Source organism: Trichomycterus rosablanca, chromosome 12, assembly GCF_030014385.1.
Source record: "Trichomycterus rosablanca isolate fTriRos1 chromosome 12, fTriRos1.hap1, whole genome shotgun sequence".
NCBI lineage: Eukaryota > Metazoa > Chordata > Actinopteri > Siluriformes > Trichomycteridae > Trichomycterus > Trichomycterus rosablanca.
The window spans coordinates 32,356,730-32,372,439 of NC_085999.1; the positions used below are offsets into that span (position 1 = coordinate 32,356,730).

Consider the following 15,710-nt stretch of genomic DNA (forward strand, 5'->3'; position numbering starts at 1 on the left):
TTTTCCCAGAGGAAACTTATTATAGTTGAATTTCCCAAAAGGTTTCCACCCAGTATCAATTCCAAAATTATCTATTGAGTTGGTATAGGTCAAATCTGAATAGATTGATGCACAACGTACAGTAAAATGGCCTCTATGACCTACATGTTCCATGTGTATGTATGATACATTCTCAAAATCAGAGATCCCACATCTAGTCATTGTTTTCATTGCCACTTTATTTACAAGTTACCCACACTGTACCCAATTACACTAAATTAGCTTACCATTCTTGACCAGAGATCAAGTGTAAAATAAAGTGTGATTGTGTGCAAAAGTGTAACATTATATTAAACTAATATGTGAAAATATACCATGTAAAGTTTAAAGTATCATGTAAACATAATGTAAATTTCATGCTATTTTTATGTAAGACGAGGCTTGCTTTTACACAGTGGCCAGTAAGTGTTTTGTACATGCTTTTGGTGGCATGGTATGCATTTATGCATGTGGACAATACTGTGGAGTTTGAAATTGCATTTTTTTTATTTTTACACTAAGTATAACATTAATTTGCATGATAAAGCAATGCAATAAATACCAACATAATGTCAGTTTCAACCTCCTCCATGGCTACTGTACTCTTGTTTCATGACTACATGTCATAACACTTGCACACTTTGTCATTAATATTATTTTACCTAGTGGACAAAGTTGCTTAATTGCTGTAGTAAAGCAAACCAATATCTTGCTTAGGAACAGTCAAGTTTTTAATTCACAATGAAAACATAAATAAATAAAAATAATAAAAACAGATTTTAGACCTATTGTGTAAAAGTTTGATGCATTTAAGTTTCATTTCTTCTACCTGCACTTGTAATAAAGCACTATAATTTAATATAGTCCTTCATTGCCATCCATACACTGCAAATATTTAACTATGCTAGAATTTTTGCATTGTTTTAGTTTATCAAATACCAAAGTGTAATGAAAAGGTGCATGCAGCTGTTTTGTCTGTCAGGCGTAATAAGATGCGGCTGAGTGATCAGGAAATGAAAGTGTGTGTGTGGGTGGATTCTATGTCACTTTGGGGTGTGTGTTTCTTGCGTTAGGCCATATGATGACCGGTGCTGGTAGAAAGCAGCACTAGCAGAACTAATCCTGTTACCTCAAACACACCCACATTTTAATGTTTTCCTTTTTATCTTTGGATCAGTGATTCTCTTGTCTTTCCACTTGACTCACTGAGAAGATGTGCCACATAAATTTGTATATGGAAATACTAGATACATACTAGTCGAACCAATGGCAGAACAAAAGTACAAACCTCATTTCCAACAAAGCTGGAACATTTTGTAGTACACAATAAAAACTGTGAATCGCCAATCCTCTTAAATCTTTAACTTAAGTAATATTTAAGTTACAGCGTTCCAGAATAAGCAGGTTAATTGGTAACGTGGGGGAATTACGATTGGGTATAAAAAGAGGATCCACTTTACAAGGATTAATGGGTTTAGTTTAGTCAGTGCTTGGGTTGACTGAAAAACCAGGCCATGAGTTTAGCCACAGATCAAGGAGTGGCCTGAGAACCACAACATTTTTAAAAAACTGGTAAATTATTCTTAAGACAGTGTGGTGTGGACAAAGTTCGGTGGATTTTGGACTCAAAAAAAATTTTAATAGTCAAGTGGGTTGTCAACCAAGGGACGAGAGATAAAACTACATATGAAACTAGTCAGCCACTAAAACTTAATAAAATGTGACTATATCATTTGGTAGATTACAGTTACTGACAGTGTCCATGTTAAAACAGGTACTTTAATGCATAACTGAATGAACCCCACTGTTTACAGTGTCACAACATGCTACTGAAGGCCAGCTGTCCATTGTTGTGGATTTATTGCCTGAGCTAAGCTTAATGCTATGGGTTCTGTAGCTAAAGTTGGGGAAAATAGTTACCCCTAATACTCTTTAATCAGTAATAAGTTTCAGTAATGTTAAACTTTGTGTTTATTGGTTTTCCAAGTATGAACTTTTTCATCTTATCTCATTTGTATGTTTCACAGCAGGTCCAACTTTCCAGGAAACACTTAGCGTCAATCCCCCCAACATAGCCATGTCTGTATGTAGACGCCCTACCAGCCACTAGCACCACTGGGACCCACTAGGACCCAGGGTTCTTATTCCCAGCATAGTTCACCACTGTGTAACCCAGGCATGGCTGGATTACTGACCGGGCCAGTGGGGCCAGCGCCCAGGGGCCCAGACTATCCTTAATCCGTCCTTGAACCCAGGTACTTATTATAAACTGCATCCTAGTAAGGTTCATAAAAGAAAAAAATGCTTTTTTATTACTTATATCATTAAAATTAGTTCAGGCTTACAAAAAAGTTTGGACACCCCTATCAAATGTCATGCTTTGTTGAGTTATTAAGTGCAGATATAAGAAAACATCCTTTGTAAAACACCAATTTAAATTCTTGTCTGCAGATTTTAGTGCAGTAGCTATTTTTTTTCTAAATTTAACATATTGGGGACAGTAAAAAGTAAAAAGTGCCATTAACCTTTTTCATATGTCAAATGTAGCAAATTAGCAGTAATTGTGTCTAACAATGTGCAAAGTTTAACTTGGTGTGTCTAAACTATTGCGTAGTACTGATCAACTGCTTTTTTTAAATATGCAAAGACAAATTATTAACACATTACGGTAAATTTAACATCAATATTTCCTACTTAGCTACTTTGTGAAGTAGTTCAATGAAAATTAACAGTATAACAAACTTCATAATGGATCCTCTATTATATTCAACTGATCACAGAAGTTATCCTTTGGCTTTTCTAAACAGATGTAAGAACTTTGGTGAACACTAACGTATCATCATGGGGTTCAGTTTTTGTGCTCTTCCAGGTTCATTTCTTACCTCACGGACAGAATAGAATTTTATTTATTTATTTGGACTTTAATGCCATGTTTAACACGTATGTGTCATTTTAAGGCAGGATAGTCATTATGTTTCTGTCTGTTCATTCTATCTTATCTTTATTATTTGTGCTATCACGAAGAGAAAACATAAATCATTCACAGACTCACGGAAGGTGTTCCTATATAAATCAAATTTATTATTTTTAATGAAAACTGTTATTAATTCCAGCTTAATCATGTGAAGTATTCAAGTATACCTGCACTTGCAACTCTGTTCCTCTTTAACCATGTCTGACATACACTTACAATACTTTTATTTGCTGACCGTTTACTTCTTTCAGTTCTAGTATGTGATAATTGTTGGAAATAAAATAAAAATAATAATAAATAAATACACAATTTAGGCAGAAATCTTCACATTGTTACATTTTATGTAACTGCACTGTCACTACTATGCTATTACCACATAATTTAAAGTTTCTCATGTAAAAACGCTGTACTGTATTCGTTTTGGCAAACATTTACGAGCTCAAAAACAGAACAGTTGTCACATACTGCCCTCTTCTGGACATTCTTAAAAATACAGCCAAAGACTATTTTAATATTCATGGCCCACTGCAGTAAGATAGAAAATCTGTTTCATCAACTAATCAAATAAGCTTATGATCAGTTACATTATGACATGGGATGAGAGCTTTTATATTCAGCATTTAAATGATAAAAGTACTTTTGTTGAGCCTTTAAACACAACGCTCAGGTATGTGTACAATATGTGACTGTGTCTAAGTTAAGTGTTAAACATAAGTGCTCATTTCCCAGTGAGCTTCAGGACGTCTCGGACCATAGCGCCAATCCCATCAAAGATCAGATGTAGCTGGGTATCACACATGAATGCAGGAGAAGTGACCACCTTATTCTTTGCATCAATTTGAGTCTCGTGATGGTCAAAGGTTAAGGAACATATCAGGCTTTTAAGGCACAAGAGGTTCACAAACAAATGGCAAAAAACTGTGTTTTAGTCAAGGGATTTTTAAATGAGGGAAATATCAACGCATTCGCAAACTTTGCAACTAAGCAACAATACATCATGTGTGCTGAGGAGGATATGGTGACATCTTTAACTTTGTGTTTGGCCCCAAGTGCAGTGATGGCCTGAGCAGTGCCAGCATATGGCCACTTTCCCCCCTCCTCTTCCTCATGACCCACTGTCACCTCCACACCAGGGAGCACCTTAGCTGCCAACACTGGAGAGATACAGCACAACCTGGCAACCACAGCAGAAACAGAATCAGTTTAAGATAATAAAAAGCACAAGTGTAAGCAAATAGTGGACGCACATAAGACCCCCTTTTCTTATAAAATTGCTTTAATGAAGCATGCAAACAGAGCCTTTTAGTCTCAGCCTGACAATGTCCATTTTGTAAAGTGATAAACACAACAAGTTTTTGATGTGATAAATAAGACTTTCTTGGGGTCTGCCTGTTGTGCAGCTTACTTGGTTCTGCATTAAAAGTTGCATAGTGTTCCACTTAATGCTAATTAGAATACCAATGACAACAACATCTGGTACACTTATATATGCGATTTGGGCCAAAATTATATTTTAAGGCATTGTTGATGCTCTGAGGCTGAAAATCTGCATTATAGTATACATATTGGTCACAGTGGGTCCAGTACTATTCGGAATCAACAGATGCAAGGCACGCACAGACCCTGGACATAGCGCTTTAATGTAGGGCTTTGGCAATTCCCCCCCAGACATAGCAAATCATGTCTGTGTATATGCCCGGCTGGTGAGTATCAAAATTGGATCTCGGTCGATGATAGCCCAACCCCACATGGACATAGTCATTAAAATCCTGATTATAGAAGCATGTCAACCTGTTATAAATGTAAGTAATATATTAGTGGTTAGCTAGATATCTTGCTGTTATGGGATGGTAAGAAGCCATGGGGTTTAATCATCCATATTTTGGACATTTACATAATTAAATAGGACTATTACTATACATGCACTTACCCAATAGGCTTTCCTGCTTTGTGGAAGTCCTTTAACACACGCTTAACCTCATCGTTCACCTTGCAGTCCTTTCCATCAACTGCAAAAGTTGACCTGGTTTCCACAGAATATCACAAACAGGAGAGTGCTAAAAACTCTGACAACCAGCTTAAAGTAATTAAGAGGTACAATCAGTGGAACTAAATCTGCCCTCAGAAACTGAAAAATCGTGTCAATCCTTACAGGTTTTTAGCAGCTCCAAAGCCTCCTGGAAAGATGACTGCATCATGGTTACTGACCCTTAGCTGAGCCAAATCATTGATGTTACCCCTGGCGATCCGAGCTGACTCAGCTAAAACATTCCTGGACAAAACACATACAGGTTATTCATTTCTTCAGACACTGTTCAGCTCTTCTCCAACCCTATCAGCCAATCATGTCTGTGTTGATGCCTAACCAACTGATTGCACTGCTAAGATTCAAATCCTGGATCTCAGCGGTAGTGGGCTTTACCGCTGCGCCATTCGAGCACCCAATAAAGGTTATTAATATAAGAAGCTGAAAAAAGAGAAGAGCAAAGCAAATCATGAATCTGAGAATCTATTCAGGTTTATCACCTGGATTCGTTTTCCGCAGGCTGTCCCTTGCCATGGTCTATGACATGCATCTGTGCAACATCAGGAGCGTACATCTGGACATCAGCTTCACCCCGACTTAGATGCACCAAGATTCTACAAACAAAGATTGTAGTTTCAAGAAAGTGAAGATTTGAGAACATCTGTCATAAAAATGATGGTGATTAATATGGGCATTAAAGTACAAGCAACTTCCAAAACAATGTTTATGTACTTAGTTACTCACTATCCACTTTGGATTAATAAATAATAAAATGAACAATATAAATAGCAAAAATCTATGGCATGCTTATAAAGCTTTCTTACGTAAATAGTGAAGGTCAATTTGGTACCATTGTTGAATGTACTCAAATACTTACGCTGATGCCTCATGGATCTCTGTACCATCATATACTCCACATCCAGACAGCACCTAGAATAAGCACAGATACAAAGTAAAGCTCTGTAGGCCAGCTCTGTACTGTAGAATAAAAGTGAATTTTGTCTTACTTTTACTTACTTTAATTAAAAGGAATACCAAGTACTCTAAGCACTCAACTACTCATACACATGTAATGTACTTGAAAGAGAGATTTTGTACAAAAAGGAGGAGAAAGAACATAAAAAAAAATTAATTGAACATAAAATTGCTGATTACCACATTTGCTGTATTAACATCTATGCTCCATAGGGAACAATGGCACAGAAGAGCAAAAGCGGTTTTGCTACGTATTGTGTAAATTCAGTCCTCAACTATCTTTTACTACTTACAAATGAAAACATGGCAGGCTCCATGACTAGCATCTTACAATACTATGGTTGTATTGGAGGGCACAATCTGCTGCTGTAGTTCACCTCACACCATATGGATTAAAATTTTTGAATTCATGTGTTTCGGCCACAACAGGTGTTAAGAGGTTTAATAAATCACTTATAAAATGGTATGATATGCTTCCAACGTGCAGCAACAGTTTGGGGAAAACCCTTTCCTGTACCAGAGTGACTGCAAAAAAAGTGAAGCTTGAAGACATAAAGAAAAGCTTGGTTTAAAGAAATTGCAGTGGCCGGCACACAGCCCTGACCTCAGTCTCACTGAACAGATTTGAAATGAACTGGAACATCAACTGAGATTTTCTTGACCAGGATTTGTGCCCAGTCTACAAATGCTTTTTTAACAGAATGGTCAGAAATACCCTCAGACATACTTCTGAGTCTAGTGAGAAGCCTTCTCTCATAGAGTCTCACAGAGGTCACTATTTTAATACCATTTGTTTTTGAAATGGGACTTATAAGCTCATGGTCAGGTGTCCAAATATTTTTGGCCTTAAAGTGTATAACCACTGGAGCCAAAATTCCACGCACACTGCTTGGCTGTTCCACAGGAGTGTAAACACGTATTAGAAGTATGAAGTTGAGAACACCACACTCACCACAGCTACTTTTGCGCCGCTACAGTTTGCGCTTGTGTGGACGAAGCCTGCACCGCTGACCTGAGCGCTGATATGAGGCTTCAGCAGGAACGCAGCAGGTCTGAAAACGAATGAACGCACCGCAAACATCGTTCAATAACCTCACTTACACTCGCACTACAGCTCGAACAAGGACAGCACTGAACGAAACAAGGTCAAACCGGTCACCGTGCTGTACCAGTATAAACTCTATTAAACTTAATAGCAGAGTAAATATTGTTTATCTGCGCTGAAATCTTTCTTTTGGACTTGTTTTAGTTTTACAGCTACAACATAAGATCAAACGCCGTCACAGCGTTCATTTTAAACGTAATATACTGTATAGAAACCCAACCTGTTCGTGCTTTTAAGTATAAATACCCACTTACCTGCTCAAGTTATCGTAACATTACGGTAAAACGTCTTCAGTGCCATATCAGGCGTGTAGGCGCTACTGTAGCGCCTCCTGTGGCCACAGTAAGAAGTGTTTTGAAAGAGGAACAGTCATGTTTTTTACGGAAGTGTATTAAGATTTTACTATCATGTTTTACACTTTGGTTACATTCATGACAGGAACGGTAGTCACTTATTACACAAGATTCATCAGTTCACAAGGTTATATTGAACACAGTCATGGACAATTTAGTATCTCCATTTCACCTCACTTGCATGTCTTTGGACTGTGGGAGGAAACCGGAGCACCCGGAGTAAACCCAGGCAGACACGCTTATGGAAGTTAATTAAGATTTTATCGTCATGTTTTACACTTTGGTCACATTCATGACAGGACATGTAGTTACAGTTTACACGTGATCTATTAGTTCAGTGTCAAACATCATTTTGTATCTTCGATTCAACTAACTTTTGGATGTTTTAACCAAATATTTTATGTTGATGTAGTGGGTGTGCCTTTGTAAACAAAAAAGTCCTCACTCTGTATTCATATCATTTTGATGATTTTGTTGACAGTTTGTTAACTCATTCATTTACATTGCAGCACCAAATAAGAGACAACTGCTTGGCAGCAGTGTTAACAACAAACATATGAACTTTATCGTAGCGGTTGATAAACTGCTGAATAGTCGAACCCTCACTGCACGGCACAAGATTGTCAGAATGTTTTTAGCTAAAAAATTATATTTCTTTCTTTTTTTTAATGCATTTTCTCCTTCTTCCGCTGCTGAGAGATACCAGATTGCATCCGAGGAGAGCACATCACTGTACACGCCTCTTCCGACACGTGCCCAGCCCTCCTCTTCTCTCCCCTGCTTTCTGCACAGGCGTCTCTTCCGCCAGTGAGGGTCCTTACACAGCGTATGAAGACCCACCCACCCACACATAGTCTGGCCACCACCCTGCAGAAACGGTGGCCAATTAGTATCTGCTGCATGCACTGCCAATTATGCCCGCCAGATGGTGCCCAGCCGACCGGTGGCAACACCGAGCCTTGAAGAGGAGTTCAGAAACTTGATGCTGGTGTGCTAGCGGAATATCCCGCTGTGCCACCTGGGCACCAAAAATTATATTTCTTAATTGTTTTGCAAAAATTAAGCGTTCCCTGTGTTTTGCATGCATTTCTATGATTGGTAACTATATTATATTATTTTATTTACTAACAACTTTAAAAAGATTAGTTCCGGTGACTCTGTAGAATAAATTTACAAGGAAGATTGCAATAATGAGGAAAAAAATCATATGTGCTTTCACTTCATTTTATTTATCAGCCACAAAGTGCACAGGTCTACACACAGCACTGATGAAGCCTTGTTGTAATAAACACAGTTTTTTTAGCTGCCTGACAGTGCAACAGCAAAGAGATCCTTTAGCTTTAGTTTGTGTAAAATAAAATGCTTAGTTAAACATACCCAGAGGTAGGAAAAAACTGAGACAATTGTAACAAATGCAGTGCAATGCACTTAACCTGCTGAATGTTGCATTTTTCATAGCATAACCATTAGTGTGCAGTCCTTTAATTGTGGTGCTCTACATGGGGGTGTTCATCATGACAGCCAAGCACTTCATGGGTTAAGTCATGTTCTGCTGGCATGATCTTGGAAGTAATCATTGCCATGGGGCTTCCGTATCGGTAGAAATGGTCTCCCACCACTACCGTCACACCCTTTGCACCACACATAACCGTATCAATCTTTTTAAAGTGTGGTATTGGGCTCTGCTTTACAATGGCATGAGGGGTAGCACTCAAATCCACATCATAGACAGTGTGATCTGCAAATCATGTGATGCTGTTAGAGCAAATAATGTGATGCCATTGGACAGACAACATCCAAGGCTGAGTATAAACAAACCTAATCAAAAAGCTGTATATTACTTCTGTATTCATTTATGAATACCACAGTTCTGGTGCTTCCTTACCTTTGATAACATGAACAATGTTATCTTTAGCACAGTGAAAGGTGGCATCTATATGACCCTCCATGCCCAAGTCCTCCTTCAGAGATTTGGGGTAGCCATCAAGAGCTGTGTGTTCCTCACCAGGTTTGTGTGCCACTTTGAAGGCAAACACCTTGTCACCCTGCAGTACAAAACACATCTTTTGAATAAGAGTGTGAAGCTGTGCTAGCTGATCAAACTGGTCTGGTTTTAATGGGGACTTTGGTTCAGCAAATGTAGGTGATCAGCACTAACCTTGATTATGTGTAAGTGATCTCCATGTGAGAAGACAGCATCTACATCACCGTGCAGACCTTTGAAGGCACTCTCAATAGTGCCAGCATGAAACTTTCCTCCGATTTTACTAAGATAGTAGTGACCTGTCAGCAAAAAAAGAAGCTTGGGTGAATTACTCTCTTCCTAAATGCAATGGTTTTAAATTTGCACCTATGTATAAAACTGTAAGTGTAGAATGTGTCTAACTAACCTCTAAAAGCAAACATATCACCATCCTCCTCCTCGGTGATAGCATCCAAGTGAACATGACTACACTGCTCTCTCTCAATGTGTTCCTTCTCTGTCTTGTCACCTAATTCACAAGGGTGGCATATTATCAAAAACAATACAATGCACTGTTTTTGAGTTGATTACTTTTGTTCTGTTATACAAACCAAAGTTTCACCTACCAAAGTTGTCGCATTTCATGAAGTAATCACGAATCTCTTTTGGGAATTTTCCATGCACCTCGCCTGTATTAGGGTTAAACTTGGAGAACTGGTGGCCATGGAGGCAGTAGTAGTGACCCATGTAGCGGAAGGCACCGGTGCAGTTGGGCATGCTTTTGAACTCTTTCTCATCCACCTTCTTGGTGTTTATGTCGAAGTGGAAGATTTCATGATCTGAGGTATACAGAGAATCAATGGTTGTAAATGTATCTTAATGCAATAATACTAAAAGCAGGTATATAATATACAATGGCTTCTCATGCTCTGTCCTGGAGGCCCAATACTTTGCAGAGTACCATGCTTCCTACTCCCAAAACATGCTTTAGCTATTAAACTAATTATCAAGCCCTTTATAACTGGAACACACAAACAAGTTGGAAGCAAAAAAGACAAAACATTGGACCTCCAAGCTGGAGTTAGGAAACCCTGTAAAAAACATTCACAGTTCTACAGTGCAATATGTTTACCCTTAAAAAAGATGATAGAGTTGCTGGGGCAGTCTGGTTTGTGACATTCCACTGCAGCATCAATATGATCAGGAATGCCAGGGAAAACCTCAGAGATGGGTTTTGGAAAGTCCTTCACCAGCGAGTGATTTTCATAGTTAAAAACCTTGTCATTCTAGCACAGAAAGATGACAACATTTGTTCAAATAGTTTAAATGTTTAACAGTATAGCAATGTGACAAAAGGAACATACAAAAAAACTTTGGTACATCTGAAACTAAACTAAAATTAAGGTGACAGTCAATGTAAAGTACCAGGAAGAAATACAGGTGCTCATGGTGGTCAGGGCTGTCCTCTGGGGGCATGCGGAATGCTGCATCTATGTGCCCAAGGAGATGGTCATCCAGCTCAGGAAAGGTTTTGTTAGTTAGTTCAGCCTCACCATGAAAGCCCTTGAACAGGTGGTCACCTGATTAAAAAAACAGTGATATTTCATTACATTGTCATTTACTTTCATTTATTATTGAATTTGGTTGCATTCAACTCTGAAGAGCAAAAATAAGCTACTACTGGTCTTGCCTTCACTTCAAGAGAATTTCTCAAACAAATTGGTAATAAGGCCTGTTAATTAATTCATCACTTTCAGCATATCAAACACAGTTTTTTTTTTTTCAAATTGTGTTATTGTATTACCACAAATGTTCAATCAAGTTTTTTTCTTTTACTTACCCCTAAAGAAGTAGGGGATTCCTGCTGCATTTTCAATCACAGCATCAAACTCATTGTGCTTGCAGCGGTCAAGGTGGTGAGAGTCATGATCATGGGAATGGTCATGGGCATGATCATGGGAATGGTCTTTGGAATGGTCTTTGGAATGGTCTTTAGCAGGTTCATCTAAATCAGACATGAAACAGTGTATATAGCATGTTTCATACTGAAAATAGTTTATTTGTAAATAGTCTCTGTATGTATATAATCTATATACAACATATGTAGTATAGTTTGGTATAGCATAGCATGTACAGTGCAGCACCCGAACTAAGCAGAAAAAGGTTGAAAATGACCAAGTGTTTAAAATGAACTCACCTCCAGCAGGATGGTCACCATGATGGCTGGACAACAAGAAAGAAAATATGTGAGATTGCAAAGTCATTTTATAACACTTTAATTTAATTTAACATTTTACATTATTTTGGGAAAAAATATATGCAACTGAAACCAGTTCTCATGCATAAGGAAAAGCGTTGCTGTTGATGCACCTATTAACCAGTTGTAACCAAAAAAAGAGGTTCTGAAGACTTAGTTAAACAGCACTCACGAGGGAGCTGCCAAGCTGAGAGAGAGCGCCAGGCAGATGGCAAGGGTCTGGATGAGCAGCCTCATCGTCAGGATGATCCACTGGTTCCACTGGAGAGAAGGCTCAGCTGGTGGAGGTACCAGAGATACTGCCACCCTCCACTATTTATACCCGAACAAGCCAGACGCCCACAGTTTGTACAGAAAGTAGGTGAGACACCCACAGTCTCTTTGTGCCCCTACCCATGCCCATGTAAGCGCATACAACACTCACCCCACATTCAGCACCTGGTCAAGGTGCAGGGTTAGTAACACTGTGCATCTCAAAAATAAATAGAGATTGCTGACCTAAGGTATATTTACAGACCAAACATCTGAGCTCTGCTCTTTTTGCCCTTTTATATTACATCTAAAAGAAATTACACACAGTTTTTAGTAACATTTTTGCAAAAAAAAAATTTGGAAAAGTTATTTTTGCATTGTGTTTTACTAAATATAATTAACATATAGAGCTTTATTATGAGCTATGTTGTCATACAGGTAGATGGATGAAAAATTTGCATGTTGAAAGGCAGTCATTTCATATAAAGGAAACAGCAGTAATAGTAATTAAGCTATACAAAACAATATGAATACACTGCACAATATTCCGTCTGATTTTGCTGAAAGTGAAAGTCAAGATTGGTGGGCTTTTAGCATGTAACATGATCATCAGCAACTGATTTTGCATCATTGCAACCAAATGCAGTCAAAGAAATTCAGAAATTCCAGCAGTGTGACAACTGCTCTGATATTTGTGTAATAGCCTCCAATAGTAGACGGCATGCACTAAAAAGGAAAAGACCATCAGCTAAATATACTATACCAGTTTACATGTAACAGTTGCAACAAAAATTTTTCAATGCCTGCAGTCATTCAGTTGGTCAATTAATTTGTGACTTCCTAAATTGTTAATGCATTCTTGAAGGAATTTCAGTAGGTCATTTACTTCTGTTACAATTTCTTTTTTCTTTGGGCTTTTACTGAGGTTCACTTTAGAAATCTTTTGCATAACTGATTAAGTTACTAAGAGGGCAATTACTTTTTTATTACACAGTGGGACCCACTGATCTAACTAATGTTTTATGTGTATTATATTCAATGTTTACTTTATTTAATGTTCCCCATCGTATAAGCATGTTTGTCAAAAGCAAATGTTTTTTGTGTATATGTTAGTTTAACTTTTAAGGTGATGTACAGCATGATAGTAAATACTAATATGCTACCAAATGTGCACTGGTATAATTTTACTATACAATATACCTGTCTAGTTACACTATTTTTGCACATATTACATAAAACATAAAAAGTCATCCAAAAAGAATTTGATTTAATTTAAAACTGAACCAGATTCTGCAACGGTCACCAAGAACAAATGAATCTTCTCTGCTACTGATAAGCATGAACCCAATATACGTATTGACTATGCAACTGGCAACATGCCCCTTTAATGGACAACGTTACAAAGTCTTTTAAGGTTAAAAACCTTTTCTAGATTAGAGTGAACAAATAGTTTAAAAAAACTACAGTGTTGAGATAAGCCTTGTATAAACCATGGCCTTATATGTCCTTTTTATGCAAGAACATTAATAATTTCTTTGACTTCAGCAATTGTAAAACAGTAAACAATATTGTAGGTTCAAATGTGCGAAAGTTTTAGGGCTAATATATTGGATGGATCTTTCCAATTTTTGAATCTTAGTATCTCAGTATGGACTTTAAAATGCATGAATGTGATAAGGACTTATATCAGGATAAGTGACCTTGTGGACCTCAACCATTAGTAGGCTGTGAACCCTGTAGTCTCTGCTACAGAGCAACATTCATGAAATTATGAAGATTATTTAGTGGGTTACTGCATGTTTTAGAAATACCAGAACTATATGTGCATGCATTATGTAGCATTTATTATTTATTTAGTCAGTGAGATTTTCAATAAATCAGTAAGTCTCATTTGAACCTCTTGTTTTGTAAACTATTTTGTTTTAAGTTTTGTAAACTTTATATTTAATTTATATTTTCTTGTGCAAAATGTCCAAGTTTTTACAACTGAAATGTTTTAAGGGCTAATATATTGGATGGATCTTTCCAATTTTTGAATCTCAGTATCTCAGTATGGATTTTTAAGATGCATGAATGTGATAAGAACTTATATCAGGATAAGTGACCTTGTTGACCTCAACCATTAGTAGGCTGTGAACCCTGTAGTCAGAGCAACGTTTATGAAATTATGAAGATTATTTAGTGGGTTGTATTCTGTCTGTCCTAATACCCCAAATTTTTCAGATTCTTACCACAAACTAGAAGAAGGGTGGATAAATGTGGGACATTATTCAATGGTAATATAAAAATGTTTGTAAATGTTTTAAAACAGTGAAGGGATTTACAAAACCAATCCATTAAAGTAATGGTAAAAAGATTTGTTTTTAACTTTGTGACAACATTCAAGTCATTGTATTCAAGTTTCTGGAAATGTTCCCTTTTTACATGGAAAAGCAGTGGCATAAGAGGCTGGTTTTCTGTTCCAGAGTTGCTGACAACCATTAACAGCAGAAAAAGAGAGATATGTATCTAAAGTGCCCACTGAATAAAACTGAGCTAGAGTAAAAACAACACAGCAGTCTCAGTTTACTCAAGATGAAAACTCTTGGTTCCGATCTGAATGCTGTAACAAACAGGTGATAAAGTGGTTAGTGAAGATAGATGAATGCAAGTATCATTTTGCTCTCATGTAATCTCAAATCACATACAAAACATGTATACATGATTTTATTTCACACTCTTATCTTGAGTAACCACTTTAGTCTGGTCAGGGTTGTGCTGGAAACGCTGGGAGCATGAAGAAAATACAACTTACACAGGGCACCAATCTATCATACCTACACCAGTAAGATCGAAATGTTAAGAAACCCAAGAAAGTCACAAATAGCTTACAGACCTATAGATGGCACTATAGTCATCTCCATCACACATGACTACACGTGAAAACGCTCCTGTTTGTGTGTATAATTTAGCATCCTCTCCCCTTATCTGTGTGGGCTTTCCCTGGTAGTCTACCACGGGTTAAGTCTCAGCAGTGCCAGCAGCCTGGTTGGGTGCTCCACAGACACAATTAGCCATGTATAAGGATGTTACAGCTGTGTAATGTGTAATCTGCCAATGACTGGTGAGAAGTCCCTTGTCTTCACACATGTGCTAGTCTGTGGATCTCATTAACCAGCATGGATGATGTACATAAGACAGAGTTAGATGTAAAATGTGTGTGTGTTTGGTGTTAAGTGCTAAAGTGAATACTAAAGTAAACATTTTTACACAGTTAGAAAGTTAGTAGGTTTTGCTTTATGTTTTTCAACACCGAAAATGAAAAGCAAGAAACATATTGTCAATAATGAAAAGCATCTAATAGAAAACCTGCTAATGTGTTATTTTCAGTCTCTAGAACACTAATATCAGTCTATCAGTACATTTATGACTGACGTAATGAGATAAAGAACATAAAACACCCACAAAGAAAATCACTACACCTACAGTGATTATAGCCAACTAATAACCTACTGTTGTAATTCAGCTGTGCTAACAGAGCAAAAACAAGACAGTGCAATCAGGGCAAGAGGAAACTTGCTGAAACATACAGAACAATTTCACCCAGCAGTTAACTGACTGTGCTCTGTGATCTGCATTTACAGTATGTGGTTTTCATATGCTGTTGTTTTTAATCATTTTAAAATAACTCAATTTAACAACATATTTTAGAAATGCTATGTAGACTAAGTAGAGTACATAATTAACTTGTAAATAATACAATAATACCAATTTTCGGATTAAATAAAAAATAGTAATGAATTGTGAT

The 15,710-nt window shown here is 37.3% G+C and overlaps 2 protein-coding genes across 2 annotated transcripts; both read right to left on the reverse strand.

Moving 5' to 3' along the window:
* Positions 1–3,078: 3,078 nt before the first annotated feature.
* Positions 3,079–8,570, reverse strand: gatd3 (glutamine amidotransferase class 1 domain containing 3). The gene is made up of 7 exons (XM_063005896.1): positions 6,946–8,570; positions 5,896–5,948; positions 5,519–5,632; positions 5,145–5,264; positions 4,923–5,015; positions 4,010–4,166; positions 3,079–3,839 (listed from the first exon to the last, which is right to left on the reverse strand). The coding sequence occupies exons 1-7, from the start codon at positions 7,072–7,074 to the stop codon at positions 3,711–3,713; spliced, it is 795 nt and encodes a 264-aa protein (XP_062861966.1). The 5' UTR covers positions 7,075–8,570; the 3' UTR covers positions 3,079–3,710.
* A 91-nt stretch (positions 8,571–8,661) lies between these two features.
* hpxa (hemopexin a) lies at positions 8,662–11,966 on the reverse strand. Its single transcript, XM_063005895.1, has 10 exons — positions 11,844–11,966; positions 11,612–11,637; positions 11,255–11,419; positions 10,840–10,994; positions 10,547–10,700; positions 10,041–10,253; positions 9,842–9,943; positions 9,610–9,734; positions 9,337–9,496; positions 8,662–9,189 (listed from the first exon to the last, which is right to left on the reverse strand). The coding sequence occupies exons 1-10, from the start codon at positions 11,906–11,908 to the stop codon at positions 8,933–8,935; spliced, it is 1,422 nt and encodes a 473-aa protein (XP_062861965.1). The 5' UTR covers positions 11,909–11,966; the 3' UTR covers positions 8,662–8,932.
* Positions 11,967–15,710: the final 3,744 nt, after the last annotated feature.